General features: G+C 49.1%; 1 protein-coding gene across 12 annotated transcripts in view; it reads right to left on the reverse strand.

Annotated features, from left to right (window-relative positions):
• Positions 1-25,241, reverse strand: part of LOC135272786 (tubulin-specific chaperone D-like) — a 151,220-nt gene that overhangs the window by 121,823 nt on the left and 4,156 nt on the right. For all 12 annotated transcript variants that reach the window (XR_010340750.1, XR_010340747.1, XR_010340746.1 and 9 more), the window contains exons 3-6: positions 22,050-22,147; positions 16,724-16,870; positions 13,636-13,691; positions 5,833-5,965 (exon numbers count right to left, since the gene is read on the reverse strand). Coding sequence is in view for 6 of the 12 variants with exons in the window: in XM_064371439.1 (XP_064227509.1) it covers positions 5,833-5,965; positions 13,636-13,691; positions 16,724-16,870; positions 22,050-22,147 (434 nt within the window). In the remaining 6 variants the exon portion in view is untranslated. The remainder of the gene's footprint in view (positions 1-5,832; positions 5,966-13,635; positions 13,692-16,723; positions 16,871-22,049; positions 22,148-25,241) is intronic.

The raw sequence follows: 25,241 nt of genomic DNA on the forward strand, positions 1-25,241 counted from the left end.
CTGGCCCACGCAATCCGGCCACAACTTCTCCTACTTGGGGACCTGACTGCTTTTATTAACTATAAAAAGCAGAGCGGCTTCTGCATCTCTCTTCACAAGTACCCAGCAGGAGCTGGGAGTGAGGCTGACTATGCCAGCATTCTTTGGTTTTTAATGCTGCTGTTTGTGACTATTTTATCCTTAACAAGAGTTGTGCTTTTGTCAATGATAAATAAAAAGCCACACTGTGAAGGGGAAACTTGAGCCTCACAGCCAATAAGGGGAAGAGCACCCTATTATCCTATCACCACTTCCACTGTCAGCAACCCCGTCTCAGTCCCAGTCCTCACCCACCTCCCAGCCATTGTGAGGACACACGGGGAAGAACCCATGCCACAGTCGAGTCTTCCAGTCAGAACTCTAGAAACCAAGACAGTGCAACTATCGACAAGCAAGCAGCATGTAACACATGCAAATGACAGCCATTTTCCCTTTTTTAATTTTTTTTTGTATTGAGATGGAGACTTGCTCTGTCGCCCAGGCTGGAGTGCAATGGCACAACCTTGGCTCACTGCAACCTCCGCCTCCCGTGTTCAGGCAATTCTCCTGCCTCAGCCTCCTGAGTAGCTGGGATTATAGGCATGTGCCACCACACCTGGCTAACATTTGTATTTTCAGTAGAGACGCGGTTTCACCACGTTGGCCAGGCTGGTATCAAACTCCTGGCCTCAAGTGATCCGCCTGCCTTGGCCTCCCAAAGTGCTGGGATTACAGGCATGAGCCACCGTGACTGGCCCGTTTTCCATTTTTCATGTTTTTTTTCTTCCTTGAAGTTCCTCAATTTGCATTCACCTTAATGCTTAAAGTGGGACTAAACCAGAGGGTGCTTTTAAGGCTGAGCACAGGGGCCTTCCAGGGAAATGACGTTGCCAAACACCTGCTTTCCTCCCATAGGAGCTGAAAACCCTCATGGCCAGAGAACTATGCTTCAAGGAAAATGAAAATCCAACCCTGGTTTCGAGGGTACTTATTGAGAGTTCACCTGTTTCGCCCACACTAATGAACAGGTAGATGACAATGGAGCCAAGTGCATCAAAGGAAACAGATGAAACCCTAAGCAGAATCCACCTGCAAGTTTCATCATGCACAGCAGGCACCCAGCCTCTGCCTGCAGCTCTGCCAAGCCCATGGCGAAACCTCCCCACCGCTCAGCACCCAACACTTCCTCCTGCTGAGGCAACCCTCATCAGTCCACACGGACCCTGCAAAAAGAGAAAGGGAAACCACAGGCATGGCTCTGGAAAGACTCGAGCTGCTCCGGCAGCAGCCCAGGGCTTCAGAAGGCTCTGGAAGGGGCATGCTGGCCCCGGGAGCTGCCAGAAGCCCGGCCCTGCCAGGCGTTGCTTCACAGCAGTTTCATTCATTCCCTTCCCAGGGATTTCAGCCGGCTGAGTCAGACAATTGCTCATTCTAGCTGCAGGCAACTCTCTGAATAGTTCTGAGGTGCTGTTGCCAATCTGCCTGGGTGCTCTGCCCCAAACAGCAGAGACAGCACACCTCACTCTTTGCCAGCACATGCCAGGGGGGTGGCACAAGGCTCAGCTTTCATAAGCCTTGGAGAAAACCTTTTTACACCTCAGGAGAAAGGGGAAAAATGAACTTCTCTCCACCTCAATGTGGAACTTGGAGATGTCAAAATGAAAAGCACTTCCCCACTCCCGGCTGGTTTGATTTTGCTGCAGGAATTCCAACCTGTTCCAGCAGCTGGCCGGGGAGGGGGCAGTGAGCCGGCGCATCCACCCTCTGGGTATTCCAAATGCAGACTGGACGCTGTATGCCTCCCACTTGGGATAGAGGAACAGAAAACTTAGGAACAATCTAGAGAAAAGCAATAAGACTATCAAAGTAAAGAAGTGAATCCGCAGGCAAAGACGCTGCAGAACCAGACAAACGTGGCTGCCACGACCTTCCCAAGCTGAGGAAGGCTCGGAGGCTGGCGCCCAGGGGACACCTCCAGGATGCACCGTGGAGCCCTCCGAGGCAGCCTGAACGCGGCAGCCCACAGCCTCTCCCCAGGAGGCTGCCTCTCCCACAGCCAGCCTGGCCAGGAGCCGGCACGCCTCACCTACAAGTCTCTGGACAGCCACAACTGGCTCCAGCCCCAAGGCCGGGGAATGCTGCTGACCCAACAGTGTGCGTGGGCAGGGGAGGGGAGCCTCCCAGGCCAGGCTGCTGAGAGCTGCGGGAGACCCCTAGAAGCCTGCCAAGAGTGCAAATTCATAACTGAGCAAAGGTGGTCTCAGACGCTAACTAGACTGAGATCAAATGTGCCTACCCTCCCAAAGCAGCACCCACACTCAGGGCAGGGCTAACAGCCTACCCTGCAGAGCTACTGGAGACCAACAAGCTGTTACATCCTGTGAGACCTCCCACGTGTTCTCCTGACCTGAGACTTCTCACCCACAGCACTGAGTTTTACTAAGGATTTCATGAAGGTTAAATTTCTAAGGATGAGGAAGCCCTAGTTAGAGAGCAGAGAAGCCCAGGAAGCCTCCTCAGATCTTGTGAGTCACAGGTTCTCTGATGGGGTCGCCACCTGGTTCCGGGTGCCAATTATTTTCAGGACACTGCTTTGGCCCCATGGGCTGGTCTGCTGGGTAATTATTCCCCACCCAGAACATGATCATGAAGGCTGTGAGGTTGAAGAGATGCTTACACAATATTCCAAGAAACAGGTGTGGGAGACGTATCCACATGATTCCTGACACACAGATAGGTGCCAGTGTTATCAGTTCACCCCAGTCCAACCTCAGGCTGGGTGGCCCAGTCACAGCATGGAGCCCCTCCCACTGCGATGGGTGGGATCCAGTGGTCACAGCATGGAGCCCCTCCCGCTGTGATGGGGTCAGGTCCACTGGTCCAGTCACAGCATGGAGCCCCTCTCACTGTGATGGGTCCAGTCCAGTGGTCACAACATGGAGCCCCTCCCCCTGCGATGGGTCAGGTCTAGTGGTCACAGCATGGAGCCCTTCCCGCTGTGATGGGTCCAGTCCAGTGGTCACAGCATGGAGCCCCTCCCACTGCAAAGGGTCGGGTCCAGTGGACCCAGTCACAGGATAGACCCCCTCCCACTGTGATGGGTCAGGGAGCTTGGGCAGTTGCCATATGCCATACCACCAGCCAGGTAAGGCGCATGGTCTTCCACACGCAAGTCATACTTCTTGGCAGTGGCAGCCCGTTCTTCTGGGGTCTTAGGGCCCTGAGAGCATGTCCTTTGTCATGTGGGAGGCTGTCTGTGCAGCCAGCACCACAAACACGAAGAAGGTGAAGCCACCAGGATTCCAGGACCCCCACCCCACCCTGGCTGCCACTATCTTCCCCTTCTTCACGTTTCCTCAATGAGACTCAAGGCAAAGAATGAAAAATCCAGTTACACCCAAACTTTCAAATTAACCACGTTTATCCACCACTCTTTACCAGAATTGCCTAAAACATAAACGCACAACATCTCCTGAGGATCCATGGACCAATGGCACAGTGGACACGCCTGAGACCTGCATCCTCCCTGCCCTACACCCCCACACCCCATGCCCTTCAAGGCCAGCCTCAGCCTACACCGACCTCCACGATAGCAATGAATCCTCTTTAAGGACTACCCAGCACGGCTGGAGCAAGGGGTACCTGGGGACACAGACCGCGCACGTGTACCTGCAGCGCCCAAAAATGCCTGGTGCAAGCAGGTCCTCTATTTCACCAACACAACAGGTGTGCCACCAGAAAAATCTTTTTAAAGACTTCAGAAACACAAAAACATTCCAAATTTTGTTTAAAATTTTATTAAAAACTAGTGTCATGTACCCAAGGGTACTGAAAGCATTAGGTTGGGTTTTATTTTTTGTTTTTTTGTGGCAGCCTTGCTCTGTCACCCAGGGTAGAGTGCAGTGGCACGACCTCGGCTCACTGCAGCCTCCGCTCACTGCAACCTCCACCTCCCAGGTTCAAGCAATTCTCCTACCTCAGTCTCACAAGTAGCTGGGACTATAGGCACCCACCACCAAGCCCAGCTAATTTTTCTATTTTTAGTAGAGATGGGGTTTCACCATGTGGGCCAGGCTGGTCTCTCAAACTCCTGACCTCAGGTGATCCACCAGCCTCCACTTCCCAAAGTGCTGGGTGAGCCACCACGCCCAGCCGGAAAGCATTAAGTTTAAACAAAAACTTGCACATGAAAGTTCTTAACAGCATCACTCACAACAGCAAAAATACCCAGACAGTGGAACACGATTGAGACATAACAGGAATGTTGCACTAACAACACTGCGGCGTGGATAAACCGTGGACACACCAGGCTCAGCAAAGGCCAGACACAAAAGGCCACGTAGCATACGACTCTGGTGAGGCAAGATGTCCACCACCAGCCAGCCCACACGGACAGAACGTGGATCCACGGTTGCAGGGGTGGGGAGGGCTGACAGAGGGACTGCTTAGTGGGGTCAAGGTTTCTTCCAGAGTAATGACAGTGTCCTGAAGTCAGATAATGGTGATGGCCGCACAGCCTTGTGAATGTACTAAAAACTACAGATCTGTGTACCGTAGAAGGATGAATTACTTGTGGTACGTGAATTATTTCTTGAGTTTTGAAAACTGCTAAATCTGTCACATTTATGTGGAAGCTGAGGGAGGCCTGAAGAAAACAGACATCACCTGGGCAGAACATAGGCTCCAGAAGCAATTCTGCAGCGTTCTTACACATCTGAAACATTCTCCTCATCTGGAGGAAAGTCCTTCTGAAGACTACGGCGGCATGACAGGGAAGCAGCAGGCACTGAGGATGCTTCCTGACACCCCTCAAAAGTGCGCCTCCACCCCAAGCTCTCACACCCACAGCCCCCGTCCACTCAGCTGATGGCCTCCCGCTCCCTGGCAGAACCTGCCTCGGACAGCAAGACACCACGGTGAGGTGGCGCTCACCATCTCCCCTAAAATGTACTCCAAACTGTCCTTCCAGGCACAGCGGCTCACGCTCGTCATCCCAGCACTTTGGGAGGCCAAGGCAGAAGGCTCGCTTGAGGCTAGGAGTTCAAGACCAACCTGGCCTACATAGCAAGACCCTGTCTATAAAAAATGTATTTTAAACAAGAAGAACAAAGTGCCCTGCTCCTCAGAGGGACTGCAGGCTCCACAGCTTGAGACGAGAGTGAAAAGTTCTCTCAAAGCCTCACCCACTGTAATTTAAGAGCAAGCAGAGAAAGGCGCTGAACCCACTGTGCCAAGGGCCACAGAGGGCTGCCAGCTCCCCCTCCAGAAGGCTGACCCAAAAGAGGCTTCGTCCTCTTCTGAGACTTGCTCTTTCCTCCTCGTTAGCATAAGGGAAGGTAACACAAGGGATAGCCAGAGCAAAAGGGCAAGGAAAGGGCCAGCAAAGGGCTACAGCCAGGGCACCTCCAGACAAGTGCCAGGGTCTGTGTCCAAACGAAGAAGTCAGGACCATCCAACCCGAGCCCAATGCAGAGGAGCAGAATCAAGGTTCAACTCACCCGCCTTGTTTTATCAGAGCTCGTTCAATCTCTGCACTTTACACAGGAGCTAAGCAGGAGCGCAGATGCGGAGAAACCTGCCCCAAGAGGCCCGGCTGCGCGGCACCACTGCCCTCTGCTGCCCTCTGCTGGCGACAGGCCATCTACCAGCACCGGGGCCTAAGCCAGCCCAGCCCAGCTCAGCCCCCAAGGCAGGACCCAAGCAGTGGGAAGAGGAAACTGCTCACAAGACGGAATCACAGGCAACAGCCCTCCGTGGTCCCAGGTAAGGCGCCATGTCCCTGCTGTCTCCATGGCCCCTGTGGGCAGTGCTCACCAGGGCCTGCAGCATCCCATCCATGGTGATGACCCCCTCGACGTTCTGGAAGGAGGAACGGGCCAGGCTGCACAGGCTCCAGTCCAGGAACCCAGCCATCTTGCTGTGCTTGACATCAGGACGTGTAATAAACCTGCCAAAAGGAAATAAAAGCACAAGCTACAGCTCAACCAAGGCCTCAGCACTGAGACCCTGCCCACGCCTCACCAGCCCACCCCACACGCACACACCCCCATCACACCCTCCCACCTCACATGCCCCTACCTATGCCAAGACGCCAGCTCTGTGCTGAGTCCTGTCCCCTTCCAGCCAGCTCCTCCTCTCTCCAACCCTGGAAACCAAGTCGCTGCCCTGACCAGGGCCCTCCGCAGCAGGTTCCCCAACACAACCTCTCAGGTGCACCCAGGTCTACCACCCATCCCCTCCCGCCTGCCCCCCAACCCCCCACCTCTTTACCTGTCCCCATCACTGCCAGGGAACCCCTGCCCACTTCTCGGCCCCTCCCTCCACTCTGGACCCTGCATCCTCTAACCTCAGGACACGGTGCCACATGCAAGGCCTGGACCCAGCCCCCCACCTCCCTCCCCTACACCTGCCATGGGTTGTGTGCACAGGCCTGTTTCCACAGCCAGCCACTCCTGCAGCCCCATGAGTCTTCCTTCATGTTCCAGGCAGTGCTCACACTCCCCACCCCTCTTGCATCCTGGCCTCAGCAGAGGGCACCCTGAGCACAGAGAGTTATTGGGTTTGTTTGGTTTTTTTTTTTTGAGACGGAGTCTCATGCTATCGCCCAGGCTGGAGTGCAGTGACATGATCTCGGCTCACTGCAACCTCTATCTCCCAGGTTCGAGCAATTCTCCTGCCTCAGCCTCCCAAGTAGCTGGGACTACAGGTGAGAGCCACCATGCCCAGCTAATTAGCCAGATTCCTCCCTGTTTCTCTACCAACAGCTCACGGGCCAGACCTCCAGCTCTGCCTCCCTGATGGAGACTGGCACTGCCACTCAGAAAAGAGACAAGGCCCTGCCCTGCCCTCCCACAGCCCACATTCTAGAGAGAAACAGCAAACAACCGAGGGACTTCCAAAGTGCAAAGAAATGTCACGAAGAAAATGTGGGGAGGGCACGGCCTCATCAGAGAGAGGACTAGAAGCCAGAGAGCCTAACGAGGGGGGCTGCAGAACCTGGAGGGAAAGTGCTGCTGCCCAGGGAAGCAAGAGCCAAGGCCCAGGGCAGAAGGGAGCTGAGGGAACTCAAGGAATGCAAAGGCAATGCGGTCGGAAGCAGAGCAGCTGAACAGGAGAGGTGCCGGGGGCAGGACCAGTAGCGGCCAGGCCTGACCACCTCCTCTTCAGTCTATGCCGGCAGGTCGGACTTGCATCCTGGCCACGTTTCTATGGGGAGATGTGAAGGAATGGCAGTGATGCCAGGAGGGAGGTATGGAGGAGTGCCACATGCAGTGCCCACTAGACAGCTATGTGGAGACCCCAGGCAGCGAGAAGCACGAGGCCAAGGCTCAGGTGAGACGTGGAAGCTGGAGCTGCCAGGCTACGATGCCCACCCTCCCTCCAGCCCCCGTGTCATCTCCACTGGAACCTCGACTCCGGCTTTGTCATTCTTGGCATCCCACCTTCCCAGCCCTCGTTCCAGCCCATCTGGTCAGCCTGCATGAGGGCCGGTCCCACGCTTCCGTCGGGACAAGCCCTCTCAGAGCACCACACATCACAACACTGACATGCAGGAGACAGCCATGCATGTGCCAGTCTACTCCGTCACGACCTTCACAAAACAGAAGGGCTGCCCAGCTGAGGGGACGGCTGGCACCTGCCAACTGCTCGTAACGGCAAGGACCTCACTTCCCTCGGCCACTGTCCCCATGCAACACGCTCAGGGAAGGGCTCAGCGTGAACACTGGGGAAAGAAGACCCTATTTCCAAACACTAAAGAATCATTTAGCCAGACGTGGTGGCTCCCACCTGTAATCCCAGCACTTTGTGAGGCCACAGCAGGCGACTCACTCAAGCTCAGGAGTTCAAGACCAGCCTGGGAAACATGAAGAGACCCCATCTCTACAAAAAAAATACAAAAATTAGCCAGGTGTGGCCAGGCACAGTGGCTCACACTTGTAATCCCAGCACTTTGGTAGGTTAAGGCAGGTGGATCACCTGAGGTCAGGAGTTCGAAACCAGCCTGGCCAGCACAGTGAAACGCCATGTCTACTAAAAATATAAAAATCAGCCAGGCATGGTGCTGTGTGCCTGTAAATCCCAGCTGAGGCAGGAGAATCATCTGAACCCGGGAGGGAGAAGTTGCAGTGAGCCAAGATTACACCATTGCACTCCTGCCTGGGTGACAAGAGTGAAGCTCCGTCTCAAAATAAATAAATAAATAAAAGAAAATTAGCCAGGTATGGTGGCATGCACCTGTAGTCCCAGCTACTTGGGAGACTGCGGTGAGAGGACTGCTTGAGCCTGGGAGGTGGAGGTTGCAGTTAACTGTGATCACGCCACTGCACTCCAGCCTGGGCAACAGAGACCCTGTTTCAAAAAAAAAAAAAAAAGGAAACTCGTGTGTCCTCCCCAGATTTAACTTTAGTGCATCTGCAAAAGGAGCCCAGGGCAGTCACTTCATCACAGAAGGCAGCAGCATCGAGGTGATGACAAACCCACACACACTGAGTTCCTACACAGCATTACAGATGAATGTAGAAGTGGGATACAAAACCCCAAATGAGTCAATAATTCTGTCTTAAACAATAAAACGTAGAAGAAATATAAATACTTGTTAAATCTCTTAACAAGTTAAGACTTCAGGCTTATAAGTAAAATTAACTAAATAAAAGAGAAAACAAGGTTTGACATTAAAATTAAAAGTACAGTCCAAAAAAATAAAGGAAAAGCTAACAGCCACCGGGGCAATCCCCATGGTCCTTCACACAGAGGAAACTCACACCACTGGAGAATAAAAGGCCCCACAGAGCCCACAGACACCCAGAGTCAGGTCACGAAGAGGAGGATGTACGCCTAAGGCGAGAGCAATCAGAGCGATGCCAGTTAAACATCTGCAACAATTTGAGGGCGGGGCATTCCTGAGCGCTGGCTGTGCTGAGCAGGCAGCTGAGAGCCTCCAGGTGTACAGACCCCACACCGCTCTCATGGCCTGGGCCCCAAAAGTCCACCTTGAAGGGCCCATCCTCAGGTAACAATCCTGACACGAGAACACATCTGTACCCAAACCCAGGCATCCGTCACTGCTGGCAAGAGGTAGGAAGTGACAGAGCTTACCGCAGCATCGAAACACAGAACTGATGGAGTCACTCATCAGCAGTTACGTGGAATTAGGCAAAAAAGCATGATGCTGACTTGGTAAGATCATGCTGTGCAAATTCAATGCCGTAACAGTACAAAAAAGATAAACACAGTATATGTACTGTGTATGAAAATTACCTATGTAATTTTTTTCTAACTTCCATGTTTCAAGATTTCCAACTGTTTTTTGAGACAGGGTCTTGCTCTGTTGTCCAGGCTGGAGTGCAGTGGTGCGATCACAGCCCACAGCAACCTCAATCTTCTGGGCTCAGGTAATCCTCCCACCTGAGCCTTAGGAACAGCTGAGACCGCAGGCGCATGCCACCATGCCAGGCCAAGATTTCCAACTTTTCTGCATATAGCATACCTCCTTCTTTTTTTGAGACTGAGTCCTGCTCTGTCGCCCAGGCTGGAGGGCAATGGTACAATCTCTACCCACTACAACCTCCACCTCCTGGGCTCAAGCGATTCTCTTGCCTCAGCTTCCCAAATATCTGGGATCACAGGCACGCACCACCAGGCACAGCTAATTTTTTTTTTATTTTTTAGGGACGGGGTTTCATCATGTTTGCCAGGCTGGTCTAGAACTCCTGACCTCAGGTGATCCACCTGCCTCGGCCTCCCAAAGTGCTGGGATTTACAGCCATGGCGCCTGGCATACCTGCCTTTTATAATCTGAAAAACAGCTGTCTTAAAAAAATGTACCAGGCACTGTGGCTCACACCTTTAATCACAGCACTTTAGGAGGCTGAGGCGGGTGGATTATCTGAGGTCAGGAGTTCGAGACCAGCCTGGCTAACATGGTGAAACCCCATCTCTACTAAAAATACAAAAATTAGCTGGGCATGGTAGCACACATCTGCAATCCCAGCTACTCTGGAGGCTGAGGCAGGAGAATCGCTTGAACCCAGGAAGCAGAGGTTACGGTTAGCCAAGATTGCAACACTGCACTCCAGCCTGATTGACAGAGTGAGACTTTGCTTTTAAAAAAAAAAAAAAAGTAATCCGTATGAATAGAGACTTTTTTTTCTTTTTTTTCACTTTTGTTGCCCAGGCTGAAGTGCGGTGGCGTGATCTCGGCTCACCACAACCTGCGCCTCCCAGGTTCAAGTGATTCTCCTGCCTCAGCCTCCCAAGTAGCTGGGATTACAGGCATGTGCCACCACACCAGCCTAATTTTGTATTTTTAGTAGAGACGGGGTTTCTCCATGTTGGCCAGGCTGGTCTCAAACTCCCGACCTCAGGTGATCCGCCTGCCTCGGCCTCCTAAAGTGCTGGGTTACAGGTCTGAGCCACTGCACCTGGCCTTTTTTTTTCTTTTGAGATGGAGTCTTGCTCTTGTTGCCTAGGCTGGAGTGCAATGGTGCGATCTTGGCTCACCGCAACCTCCATCTCTTGGATCCAAGCAATTCTAGTAGCTGGGATTACAGGCATGTGCCACCATGCCCAGCTAATTTTGTATTTTTAGTATAGACAGGGTTTCTCCATGTTGGTCAGGCTGGTCTCGAACTCCTGATCTCATGTGATCCTCCCGCCTCAGCCTCCCAAAGTGCTAGGATTACAGGCGTGCGCCACCGCGCCTGGCCAAAGGCATATTTTCTATTAAAGAGTTTCTAAGGCAGCACTCAATCTGCACGCCCTACTAACAATATAACACCAAGCGCCACCTACAACACTGCGGATGTTGGCAAGCTCGGTTAATCAAGGGAGATGGATACAGCTGTAGAGTGGCCAGCAATACAGGGGGAAGCAGTCAAACCTGAGAGCAGAGTGGGTTAGAGCTGGCAGATCCTCCCTGGAGAACAGAAAACGAACCTGCACTGCAGACAAATGCTGGCACAGGACACCTCACAGTCCTGGCCTTACTTGTAACAATCCCCACCAAAAAGGCGTCTGAGAAGTACAGGGAACCCAGAACCTGCGGTGAGTCTGAGAGGTGACCAAGGAACTGGCCCAACTGTAAGTGTGCTCTTCCACTGACAGCATCTGCCATTCTCAAACAATCCAAGAATCAGAGTGCGAGACCAAGGGGGAGAATGGCCCCAGAGCACCGACATGCCCACCCATGCATCCACACAGAGCACCCACGCGCCCACCAGGGCACCACCCCTCCCAGATCGCACGCTCTGGTGCTCCTGCACGGAAACGGGCTCGGCCGAGAGAAGCACCTGCTCTTCCCGGCACTAGGTGGCGCTGCAGCGTCTCACCAGGTTGTCTGCCTGGGATCTGGAGCCAGAGCTCTCACTTTTCCTGGAGGATTCCACGAGGAAATAAACACTCAGGTTCTGCCTCCCCAGCCAACAGGCAAGGCATTCCACAAGGCCAAGTCCAGCATAAATCTACCAAACCTCAGTAATGCTGCTAAGAAAAATAAGAACAGGCTGGGCACGGTGGTTCATGCCTATAATCTCAGCAGTTTGGGAGGCCAAGGTGGATGGATCACTTGAGATCAGGAGTTCGAGACCAGCCCGGCCAACGTGGTGAAAGCCCACCTCTACTAAAAATACAAAAATTCGCCAGGCGTGGTGGTGCATGCGCCTGTAATCCCAGCTACTTGGGAGGCTGAGGCAGGAGAATCACTTGAACCCAGGAGGTGGAGGTTGCAGTGAGCTAAGATCGCACCACTGCACTCCAGCCTAGGCAACAAGAGTGAGACGTCATCTCAAAAATAAATAAATAAATAAATAAGAAGAATAAAAGCAGATACTACTTTCCACTTAACAAAGCTGGAAACATTTTTAAGGTCTGACCTAGCTGGTAAACACGGGGAAAAAAGAGCTTTCAACTTGTCCAGCCTCTCCAGCAACTGCATTAAACCCTGAAAATGGTAATTCCACTTGTAGAAACTCATCCCTAGAAGTCATTCAGAATGGTACAAAGTTTTATGTGGACTGTTCACAGCCCTGAGTTTTAATACCAAATTGGGAGGGCAGCAGTCTAAATGTCCCACCACAAGGGACTGGTATAAAGGACATACTCGGGCCAGGCACAGTGGCTCATGCCTGTAATCCCAACACTTTGGGAGGCCAAGGTGGGCAGATCATGAGGTCAGGAGACCAAGACCATTCTGGCTAACTAACACAGTGAAACCTCGTCTCTACTAAAAACACAAAAATTTAGCTGGGTGTGGTCCCAGCTACTTGGGAGGCTGAGGCAAGAGAATGACTTGAACCCAGGAGGCAGAGGTTGCGGTGGGCCGAGACCGCACCATAACACTCCAGTCTGGGCAACAGGGCAAGACTACATTTTAAAAAAAAAAAAAAAAAAAAGAAAGGACACACTCACACCAGGTCATCTGGTTTTGAAAGAAGACACTGACGCGCGAGGCCCATCTCCTAGTCCGAGGTGCAAAAAAGCGAGTGCAGCAACTCAGCCACGGACACAGTTGGCATTGGCGCCACCCCACGGGGAGACCACGGAGAGGCAGGGAGATGGGGGCCATCACACCCCCACAGGATAAAAACACTCATGGTTTTCATTTTTTTATACATCATACTCTATTATCTAAATACACACAGACTACTTTTATAATGAGGAAAAAACGATAACCTTTTCATGTCCTTATAAGACAGGAAGCAGCCCCCGCCCTCTCAGGTGCAAGGGCCTCACCTGCTCCAGGGGACCCAGGAGTTCCTTCCTCAGCTCCAGGCTGTCACGGACACCTAATCCAATGCCTCCAACTGCCCCAGAAAGGAAGCTTCTCTCCTCCGACTTCTCTGAGAAAGAAGCTGTGCAAGTTGCAGCTACCCATCCAAGTGAAGGTGACACTGCATGAGGCACGGACCATCTTCCCCATCACAGCCACCGAAAGGTTTTACGACCAGCCTCCGCCTTTAACCATCATACGGGGGAAAATGCCACATTTTCTGACTTAGTAAACTACATACATACTTAAAATCACGTGCCAGGTAAAGTACTGATTTAGAAAAATTGCCTTCTTCCCTCTTGCCCCTCATGAAACAGGTTCGCTCAGCCTATACACATACTCTCGGCACCCTTCCAACACTGCAGGCCCGCTGAGCTCCCCAGAGAAAACCGCCTTCCCGTCTGTAGCACACGTGGGGTGCAGTTAACACAGGACGTTGGGGGATTTTCATCCCCAGTCACAGTGGCCCAGCCACCACCTATCACCTCCACGGGAGACGGTGCAAGCTGTTTCTCGTAACTGCCACCCCATCCCTGTGCCAAGGCTGTGTCCCAGGGAAGATGGCCACACCTCTTCTAGACCTGCACTCCCATCGACAGACCTGTCAGGTGACCCCCACCAGCACCCCAAACCAGCACTGAGGGTGGTCATTTCAGGGTCAGAGGTCTTCTGTGCCCAAACAGTGCTGCACGCTCCCTCAGAGAAAGCCAGAGTCCGAGGAGTCCAAAGACTACCCTAGGTCCTTTGTCTGAGGACTAAAGACACGCATAAAACACTGAACAGCACCCAAACAAACCTGTCTCAGAACCCACCAGCAGCCACACACCAAGAAATGCACCACGGAAACTTACCTGGACACGAGGACGGCCGCTCCATCTCGGGCCTTGTCACCAACAACCAAGTAGGACTGCAAGAAAGGACAAGCACAGACACGGTCACACCTGCACATGCCAGCCTCAGGGACCCCACAATCGCCAGTCCCACCCTCACCAGCTCCCCAAGGGCCCAGGCTCACAAACCTTACCAGCACAGGCCTAACTCCAAAGCTGCAAAAGAACCTCTTTTCAATTTGAGCCAAGGGCTCCAGCTGCCAACCAGGTAAGTGCCTGAGCTACACAGAACATTTGATCACACCCCGTTGAAACACACGTTTGCAAGAATAGAGCAGGAAAATGTAAACAAACGAGTTACTCAATTGTAACAAAGAATCAAGAGTATTCACTGAGCACCTGCTATGCCTTCCAGCACATGGGATCCATCAGTATTTGAGTATTCAGACTAGATAGGAGGCCACATCCAAACTGAAGAGCACCTAGATTTACTACAAATGCATCAATTTTTTTTAATTTTTGGTTTTTAATTTTGGGGGTACATAGTAAGTGTATACATTTATGGGATTTTATTGCTGTTTTGAGACAGGGTCTTGCTTTGTGGTGTGATCAAAGCTCACTGTAGGCCGGGTGCTGTAGCTCATGCCTGTAATCCCAGAACTTTGGGAGGCCTAGGCAGGTGGATCACCTGAGTTCAGGAGTTTGAGACCAGCCTGGTAAACATGGTGAAACCCCGTCTCTACTAATAATACCAAAGTTGGCAGGGCATGGTGGCACATGCCTGTACTCCCAGCTACTTAGGAGGCTGAGGTGGGAGGACTGCTTGAGCCTGGGAGGCAGAGGTTGCAGTGAGCCACGGCTGGACCACGGCACTCCAGCCTGGGTGATAGGGCAAGAATGTATCTCAAAAAAAATCACTCACAGCAGCATCAACCTCCCAGGCTCAAGTGGCCCTCCCACACTCAGCCTCTGGAACAGCTGGGACCAAAGGTGGGTATCACCACACCTGGCTAATTTTTTTTTTATTTTTGGGCAGAGACTGAGTCACATTATATTGCCCAGGCTGGTCTCAAACTCCTGGGGCTCAACCTATCCTCCCGCCCTGGCCTCACAAAGTGCTGGAATTACAGGCGTGAAACCACAACACCCAGCTAGATTTATTTTTAGGAGGGCTGCCTTAAAAGGTTTGCAATGCTCGTCTTAGCTACTTTTCTTCCCCAAAATGATACACTTAGAAAATCTTTTTGTCCAAGGCAGGCTTTCTAAGGACGATCACAGACTGTCAAGTCTTCACATACCGTGCTCCCTTTGACCTGGAAGTCCCTCTCAGCAGACAGGTAAATGAGGGTGGGCAAAAGGTTCTTCATCACCACACTACTTCTAACATAACAAAACTAGGACAAACAAAATGTCCATCTATCAGAGAGAACTTTTAAGTCAGGTTACAACAGAGTACTTTTCCCATAGCAATTATGAGGGGGACACTTCTGACATCACAAGACACTCAGAACATGCTGCTAAGGGGAAAAAGGCCTCAGAACAGCAGGTCACGGGGCAGCATCGAACCCTGATGAAGAGCACAGAGTCCAGAGACAAATCGCCCGGATTCTAACATGGGGCCACCACTTACAAGCAAAGCACACTAAGTTATTTATTTTTATGCCTGTTGCCTCCTCAGTTATATGAGGATAAGAATTGTCAACAGCCTCGTGAAGGAAAATTAAATGATTATTAACCACAGTTAATAAATTAATCACTGATGATCTATAAATCATCAATGTATAAGTTAATTTTTTTTTTTTTGAGACAGTCTCACTCTGTTGCCCAGGCTGGAGTGCAGTGGCGCAATCTCGGCTCACTGCAATCTCCACCTCCCAAGCTAAAGCAATTCTCCTGCCTCAGCCTATTGAGTAGCTCGGATTACAGGTATGTGTCACCAGACCCAGCTAATTTTTGTATTTTTAGTAGACACAGGGTTTCACTACGTTGGCCAGGGTGATCTCAAACTCCTGATCTCATGTGATCTGCCCGCCCCAGCCTCCCAAAGAGCAGAGACTACAGGCATAAAACACTGTGCCCAGCCCAACGTATAGGTTAAATTATTAATCCATAAGTGATTAAAGATTAATCTATGAGTGTCTGAATGGTGCCAAGCATACGGCAGGCACTCAGTGAATGCTGACCAGGGCTATCGCAGTCAGTGTGGCAGGAAGACCGTGGCGACCAAAATGGCTCATAGCCTGATAGGCTCCTAGTGCTCACTTGTCAGGGTTGGACTCGGCGACTTGCTGCTAACCACAGGATCTGGCAGAGGAATGGGATGTCACTTCCACATCAGGTAACATATTACCATGACTTCCAACTCATTAGCAGGGTCTCTCCCTTGCAGTCTTTGATGGAATAAGCCACTATGCTGGAGGGGCCCAGGTGGCAGTGAACTGAGGGCGGCCTCACTCCAATGGGCTTGGGGCAGAGGCTGCCCACCTCAAGTTTTGACTGCAGCTGTCGGCAAGCTTGACACAGAGGACCCATCTCAGCCATGCTAGACTCCCAACTCACAGAAACTACGTGAGGATAAATGTGCGTCCAACATTCAAGTTTGGGTTATTTATGAAGCAACAGATAACTAATACAATAAGCTGTGTTTATATGCAGAATATTTACATCAGGAAAAGTTTAAAGAAAATAAACAACAATTATCTCTTGGCACCAGAATTTGATAAACTTAAATTCAGTATTTTTCTCGCCTATCTTTGTTTTCTAGTTTTCCTACAAGTAAATGTGTATTATTTACATAATGTTAAGGACTAAATGTAAAATGGGCCTTATTTTCTCTTACCATTGCCACTAAACCCCTTATCTGCCATGATTACCCTCAACAGAGTATCTGCATTACCCACAAAGAAACAAGATTTACTAATTCAACCCAACCCCTACATGAATTACCACAGTTTCAAAGTAAGTTACCACGTGGGAGTTCACCTCACTGAAAAAAACAACACCTGGATAAATATATATCAAAAGCTTACTGAGTTAAACACTGATATCAAGACAGCATGAACATGATAGAGAATACAAACTGGCAGCTAATTATCTGCATAATATTTACCTCTGCTATTTGGAGAATACGGTCCATTATGGACATTCGTGTTTGCCCAGGCTGGGTGACGAGGTTCACGTCAAGGTGAGAAAAATCAAAAGGAATCAGGCAGGTCACAGAGAGCCATAGCAAAAGCATGTAGCGGGTTTCCCAAGTCTAAAAATTAAATCACAGTAACAATGAGTCTTGTTTGAAAAGCAGAGGCCACTGGCCACAATCTATCTAAAGTCATTGCCCTCCATGGCCATTCAATGCTCACTCTAAAGCTATTCAAATGTTATCGCCCTCAGGGCCAGAAATACAGGCCATTCACCAGCTCCTCCCTACATCCCTCCAGAATCCCCGCCACACACAAATGGCCATAACTTGGCTAGCTCAGGAGACAGACATCAAAAAAACAAAGTAAATCATAATACATCACAGCTTCTCTTCACTGGCACTTCTCAACATACAAACTGCCTTTTGAGAAAGTAAAAAAAAAAAAAAAAAAAAAAAAAAACCAGATAAAAAGAAAAAACACTGAAGAATAAAGAAAAAAGGACAGGCACAGTGGCTCTTGCCTGTAATCCCAGAACTTTGGGAGGCCAAGGCAGGCAGATCACCTGAGGTCAGGAGTTCAAGACCAGCCTGACCAACATGGAGAAACCACGTCTCTACTAAAAACACAAAATTAGCCGGGTGTGGTAGTGCATGCCTATAATCCCAGCTACTCAGGAGGCAGAGGCAGGAGAATCACTTGAACCCGGGAGGTGGAGGTTGTGGTGAGCCGAAATGGTGCCATTGCACTCCAGCCTGGGCAAGAAGAGCGAAACTCTGTCTCAAAAAAAGAAACACAGAAAGACAGAGGGAGTGACGGGAGGGGAGGGGAGGGGAGGAGAGGCAGGGAGGGGAGGAGAGGCAGGGAGGGGAGGGGAGCGAGGGGAGGGAGGGGAAGGAGGGGAAGGAGGGGAAGGAGGGGAAGGAGGGGAAGGAGGGGAAGGAGGGGAAGGAGGGGAGGGAAGGAGAGAGAGCAGGTGAAGGAAGGATGGAAAAAAATTCTCAACTTGTACTAAAAAAACAGTACGCTTTCTTGGCTTGTAATAAAAAGGAGAACCCTCACTCTCTCAGTTTGTAATAAAAAGGAGCACCCACACTCTCTCAGCTTGCAATAAAAAAGGAGAACCCTCACTCTCTCAGCTTGTAATAAAAAGGAGCACCCTCACTCTCTCAGCTTGTAATAAAAAGGAGCACACTCACTCTCTCAGCTTGTAATAAAAAGGAGAACACTCACTCTCTCAGCTTGTAATAAAAAAGGAGCACCCTCACTCTTTCAGCTTGCAATAAAAAAGGAGCACCCTCACTCTATCAGCTTGTAATAAAAAGGAGCACCCTCACTCTCTCAGCTTGCAATAAAAAGGGAGAACCCTCACTCTCTCAACTTGTAATAAAAAGGGGCACCCTCACTCTCTCAGGTTGAAATAAAAAAGGAGAACTCTCACTCTCTCAGCTTGTAATAAAAAGGAGCACCCTCACTCTCTCAGCTTGCAATAAAAAGGAGCACCCTCATTCTCTCAACTTGCAATGAAAAAGGAGCACCCTCACTCTCTCAGCTTGCAATAAAAAAGGAGCACCCTCACTCTCTCAGCTTGTAATAAAAAGGAGCACCCTCACTCTCTCAGCTTGCAATGAAAAAAGAAGCACCTTCAGTCGCTCAACTTGTAATAAAAAAGGAGCACCCTCACTCTCTCAGCTTGTAATAAAAAAGGAGCACCTTCACTCTCTCAGCTTGTAATAAAAAGGAGCACCCTCACTCTCTCAGCTTGTAATAAAAAGGAGCACCCTCACTCTCTCAGGTTGAAATAAAAAAGGAGGAACCTCACTCTCTCAGCTTGTAATAAAGGAGCACCCTCACTCTCTCAGCATGTAATAAAAAAGGAGCACTCTCACTCTCTCAGCTTGTAATAAAAAGGAGCACCCTCACTCTCTCAGCTTGTAATAAAAAGGAGCACCCTCACTCTCTCAGCTTGTAATAAAAAGGAGCACCCTCACTCTCTCAGCTTGCAATAAAAAAGGAGCACCCTCACTCTCTCAGCTTGTAATAAAAAGGAGCACCCTCACTCTCTCAGCTTGTAATAAAAAGGAGCACCCTCACTCTCTCAGCTTGTAATAAAAAGGAGCACCCTCACTCTCTCAGGTTGAAATAAAAAAGGAGGAACCTCACTCTCTCAACTTGTAATAAAGGAGCACCCTCACTCTCTCAGCATGTAATAAAAAAGGAGCACTCTCACTCTCTCAGCTTGTAATAAAAAGGAGCACCCTCACTCTCTCAGCTTGTAATAAAAAGGAGCACCCTCACTCTCTCAGCTTGTAATAAAAAGGAGCACCCTCACTCTCTCAGCTTGTAATAAAAAGGAGCACCCTCACTCTCTCAGCTTGCAATAAAAAAGGAGCACCCTCACTCTCTCAGCTTGTAATAAAAAGGAGCAGCCTCACTCTCTCAGCTTGTAATAAAAAGGAGCACCCTCACTCTCTCAGCTTGCAATAAAAAGGAGCACCCTCACTCTCTCAGCTTGTAATAAAAAGGAGCACCCTCACTCTCTCAGCTTGTAATAAAAAGGAGCACCCTCACTCTCTCAGCTTGCAATAAAAAAGGAGCACCCTCACTCTCTCAGCTTGTAATAAAAAGGAGGACCCTCACTCTCTCAGCTTGCAATAAAAAAGGAGAACTCTCACTCTCTCAGCTTGCAATAAAAAAGGAGCACCCTCACTCTCTCAGCTTATAATAAAAAGGAGCACCCTCAGTCTCTCAGCTTGTAATAAAAAGGAGCACCCTCACTCTCTCAGCTTGCAATAAAAAAGGAGCACCCTCACTCTCTCAGCTTGTAATAAAAAGGAGCACCCTCACTCTCTCAGCTTGTAATAAAAAGGAGCACCCTCATTCTCTCAGCTTGTAATAAAAAGGAGCACCCTCACTCTCTCAGCTTGTAATAAAAAGGAGCACCCTCAGTCGCTCAACTTGTAATAAAAAAGGAGCACCCTCACTCTCTCAGCTTGTAATAAAAAGGAGCATCCTCATTCTCTCAGCTTGTAATAAAAAGGAGCACCCTCACTCTCTCAGCTTGCAATAAAAAAGGAGCACCCTCACTCTCTCAGCTTGTAATAAAAAGGAGGACCCTCACTCTCTCAGCTTGCAATAAAAAAGGAGAACTCTCACTCTCTCAGCTTGCAATAAAAAAGGAGCACCCTCACTCTCTCAGCTTATAATAAAAAGGAGCACCCTCAGTCTCTCAGCTTGTAATAAAAAGGAGCACCCTCACTCTCTCAGCTTGCAATAAAAAAGGAGCACCCTCACTCTCTCAGCTTGTAATAAAAAGGAGCACCCTCACTCTCTCAGCTTGTAATAAAAAGGAGCACCCTCATTCTCTCAGCTTGTAATAAAAAGGAGCACCCTCAGTCTTTCAGCTTGTAATAAAAAGGAGCACCCTCACTCTCTCAGCTGGTAATAAAAAGGAGCACCCTCACTCTCTCAGCTTGTAATAAAAAGAAGCACCCTCACTCTCTCAGCTTGCAATAAAAAAGGAGCACCCTCACTCTCTCAGCTTGTAATAAAAAGGAGCACCCTCACTCTCTCAGCTTGTAATAATAAAGGAGCACCCTCACTCTCTCAGCTTGTAATAAAAAGGAGCACCCTCACTCTCTCAGCTTGTAATAAAAAGGAGCACCCTCACTCTCTCAGCTTGTAATAAAAAGGAGCACCCTCACTCTCAACTTGCAATAAAAAAGAAGCACCCTCACTCTCTCAGCTTGTAATAAAAAGGAGCACCCTCACTGTCTCAGCTTGTAATAAAAAGGAGCACCCTCACTCTCTCAGGTTGAAATAAAAAAGGAGGAACCTCACTCTCTCAGCTTGTAATAAAGGAGCACCCTCACTCTCTCAGCATGTAATAAAAAAGGAGCACTCTCACTCTCTCAGCTTGTAATAAAAAGGAGCACCCTCACTCTCTCAGCTTGTAATAAAAAGGAGCACCCTCACTCTCTCAGCTTGTAATAAAAAAGGAGCACCCTCACTCTCTCAGCTTGTAATAAAAAAGGAGCACCCTCACTCTCTCAGCTTGTAATAAAAAAGGAGCACCCTCACTCTCTCAGCTTGTAATAAAAAGGAGCACCCTCACTCTCTCAGCAGGGAGCTGACTGCACCACAGCACTCTAGCCTGAATGACAGAACAAGACTCCATCGCTTTAAAAAAAATAATAATAAGGCTATCCTTTCTTCCTAAATTGGTTAATGTTATTCATTACCACATTTAAGGAATCATTCATTCAGTATGTTCACTTAAACGACCGTGCTGTGACATTTATGAGGAGTAAGTGTCCATAAACCTTAAAGGCCCAAATTCATTAACACTTCCATGAAGCTCACTTCCATGAACCTTCCGGAGAAATCCTACACTCAAACATCGGAGTCACAAAGCCTGCGTGTCCCAGGCAGCCCACCCGCAGTGTCCTCTTACTGGCCAAGGACTCTCCCACCAGACAACAGAAATACTGCAATGCGTCGCCCCTACGAACCCCAAGCCCCACCTGATACGGCTGTTGAGTACTCCCATGGCCAAAACTGCCAACAGGGAGCCTGTGGGCCAGCAGAGACAACACCTGCAAGCTTGTAAGAAACACAGACTATGCGACCCCACCCCGGACCTACTTGCTTAAAATCTACAGCACAGCAAGATTCCCAGGAAATTCATCTATACATTAAAGTGTAAGAAACACCTCAATTTCCACAGTCTTGCTCTGTCACCCAGGCTGGAGTGCACTGGCACCATCTCAGCTCACTGCAACCTCCACATCTCAGGTTCAAGTGATTCTCCTGCCTTAGCCTCCCAAGCAGCTGGGATTACAGGCATGTGCCACCATGCCCAGGTAATTTTTGTATTTTTAGTAGAGACAGAGTTTCACCATGTAGGTCAGGCTGGTCTCGAACTCCTGAGCACAGGTGATCCACCTGCCTCGGCCTCCCAGAGTGTTGGGATTACAGGCATGAGCCACCGCACCCTGCCTGCTTTTCCCTTGAAGAAGCTTTTCTGATTTCGTCTCATCTCCACCCCATTCCTTTCCTAGCTAGGTGGTGCTTCAATCTATTCAAATGCAAGAAGCTAAACATCTTGACACTATTTCAGCCAAAGGGCTCATATCAATAAATTCTGATCCCGAACATACAGTAAAAAGGGACAGAATTAAACACACAACTTGTGTCTAAGAACTACCTTTCTTGAGAAATAACTTTTGGAGGGTATCCTCTGGACCATGCATGTTATGAAAGTAGCTGTCAACTCTGAAGTGCTATGGAAAATGTTACCTTGGTGATGATGTAAAGAAATTTAAAAGCCAGATGTACAAGGGAAGCTGGAGATGTCTGATCTCGCACTATGTCCAACAACGAGTTCATCATCCATTCTAGGGAAAAACACACGAAACACGTGCTATGAAGGTGAACATCACCATGACACTGAGGCTGGCTGGGGTGGTGGCTCACACCTGTTTTCCCAACACTTTGGGAGGCCACGGTGGGAGGATCACTGGAGGCCAGGAGCTCAAGGCTGCAATGAGCTATCATCCTGCTACTGCACTGCAGCCTGGGCAACACAGCAAAATCCTGTTCCTTTTTTTTGAGACAGTCTTGCTTTGCCACCCAGGCTGGTGTGCAATGGTGTGATCTCAGCTCACTGCAACCTCCACATTCTGGGTTCAAGCAATTCTCCTGCCTCAGCCTCCCAAGTAGCTGGGATTACAGGCATGTGCCACTACATCCAGCTAATTTTTTTGTGTAGTTTTAGTGGAGATGGAGTTTTCACTATGTTGGCCAGGCTGGTCTCAAACTCCTGACCTCAGGTGATCCGCCTGCCTTGGCCTCCCAAAGTGCTGGGATTACAGGTGTGAGCCACTACGTCTGGCCCAAAACCCTGTCCCTTAAAAAACAAAAACAAACAAAAAGACATAGCTAGGTTAAACGTAAGTGTAAGGAAAAGGGTATTCCAACCAATCGCTAATCATGAGAGAGTGGAGTGGCTCTGTGATTATCAAAGTCAACGTCAACACAAGTAATATTATCAGAGATAAAAAGGATAATTCATAATAATACAGGATCCGTTCATCATAACGACTTAAAAATTCTGTAAGTACATACACCAATCTATAGAGCTTCAAAATAAGCAAAGAAAAAGCTGCGAGAAATGAATGGAGAAATGGTTGAAAACTTCAACACTCCTGTCTCAGGAAGTGATAGAACAAGAGAGCAGAAAACCACTAAAACCTAAACAGCACTATCAACCACCTTACTCACCTTACTTACGTGACATTTAGAGAACAACCTACCCAACAACAGAACAGACATTTTTCTCAAGTGCACATGGAACGTTCAACAAAACAGACCATATGCCGGGCTGCAAGTCTTCACACATGGAAAGGACCTGCAGATTGCATCTGGGAAATGCAGAGAACAGTGAGACGCACCCACTGAAATCAGAGCGAGTGATAATACTAAGTGCTGAAGAGAAACCCAGGGCAGCTAGACTCCTCATACCTTGTTGGCATAGACGGTCAACAGTACAATCTTCATGGCTCGGTATGGCAGGTGATTATGAGTCATACTTTTTTTTTTTTTTTGGAGACAGTCTTGTGCTGTCACCTTGGCTCACTGCAACCCCCGTCTCCCGTGTTCAAGTAATTCTCGTACCCCAGCCTTGTGGGTAGCTGGGACTAGAGGCACATGCCACCACACCCAGCTAATTTTTTGCATTTCAGTAGAGATGGGGTTGCACCATGTTGCCCATGCTGGTCCGGAACTCCTGGGCTCAGGCAATCCACCTGCCTCAGTCTTTCAATGTGCTAGGATTACAGGTGTGAGCCACCATGCCTGGTCAAGTCATACACTTTTTATGAGTCATTGACTTTCTGCAACTCAGTAATTCCACTGTTGCATGTTTTCCCAAAAGAAAATAAAACCTGTTACTCAAAGACTTGTACATAAACATCTTCACAGCAGCATTTTTTTTTTTTTGAGATGGAATCTCGCTCTGTCACCCAAGCTGCAGTGCAGTGGAGCAATCTAGGTTCACTGCAACCTCCACCTCCCGGGTTCAAGCGATTCTCCTGCCTCAGCCTCCAAAGTGCTGGGACTACAGGCGTGTGCCACCATGCTCAGCTAATTTTTTGTATTTTTAGTAGAAACAAGTTTTCACTGTGTTAGCCAGGATGGTCTCAATCTCCTGACCTCATGATTCGCCTGCCTCAACCTCCCAACGAGTAGCATTACTAATAATAGCCAAAAACCAGAGACAACTCAAATGTCTGTCAAGATAAAAAAAATAAACAAATTGTGGCTTATCAGCACAAGAGAAAAGGAATAAACTACTGATACACACTCCAACAATGGTAAGTCCCAGAGATGTTACTTTAACCATGGAAGCCAAAAAGTAAAGAACACATACTGAATGATTCTAGAACAGGCAAAACTAATCAACAGTAACATTAAGCCACAGTGGTTGCCTAGGGCTGGGGTGAGGGGACTGACAGCAAAAGGACATAAAGTAACTCCTTGGGATGACGGAAATGTTCCATATCTTGATAGGGCAGGGTGTACACATTTATCGACACTCGAACATCTTACTAAAATGGGTGCACTTTATAAGAGACAAATTTTAAACTCAATAAAGTTAAAACTCAATAAAATTTTCTAAGAATAAAAATGTATAATCGTGGATAAAGAGTAGCATTATTTACAAACCATATAATTAATTACCTGTTAAGAAAACCCAAAAGAAACAACTGGCCAGGCACAATGGCTCACGTCTGTAATCCCAGGACTTTGGGAGGATGAGGCAGGTGAATCACCTGAGGTTATGAGTTCAAAACCAGACTGGCCAACATGGTGAAACCCCGTCTCTACTAAAAATACAAAAATTAGCTGGGTGTGGTGGTGGGCGCCTGTAATTCCAGCTACTTGGGAGGCTGAGGCAGGAGAACTGCTTGCACCCGCGAGGCAGAGGTTGCAGTGAGCCGAAATCACGCTATTGCACTCCAGCCTGGTGACAGAGGCAAGACTCCATTTCTAAAAAAAAAAAAACTGAAAAACTACTGAAGTAAACATTTCATCACACAGTGAACCTCACAGACATGATGCTAAGTGAAAGCCAGTCCCAAAAGACTTCACACTGTATGATTCCATCACATGAAATGCTGCCTACAGCCCACACAGCACGGTGGCACATGCCTGTCAGCCCAGCACTGTGGGAGGCAGAGGCGGGCAGATCATGAGGTCGAGATCAAGACCATCCTGGCCAACATGGTGAAACCTGGTCTCTATTAAAATGCAAAAAAATTAGCCAGGCATATGGCACGCACCTGTAGTCCCAGCTACTTGGATGGCTGAGAAGGCAGGGGAATCACTTGAACTCGGGAGGTGGAGGTTAAAGTGAGCCAAGATCGCGCCACTACACTCCAGCCTAGGAGACAGAGCGAGACTCCATCTCAAAATAAAATAAAATGAAAT

This window comes from Aotus nancymaae, unplaced genomic scaffold (genome assembly GCF_030222135.1).
Source record: "Aotus nancymaae isolate 86718 unplaced genomic scaffold, 86718_ANA_hifiasm-v0.15.2.pri h1tg000131l, whole genome shotgun sequence".
Lineage (NCBI taxonomy): Eukaryota > Metazoa > Chordata > Mammalia > Primates > Aotidae > Aotus > Aotus nancymaae.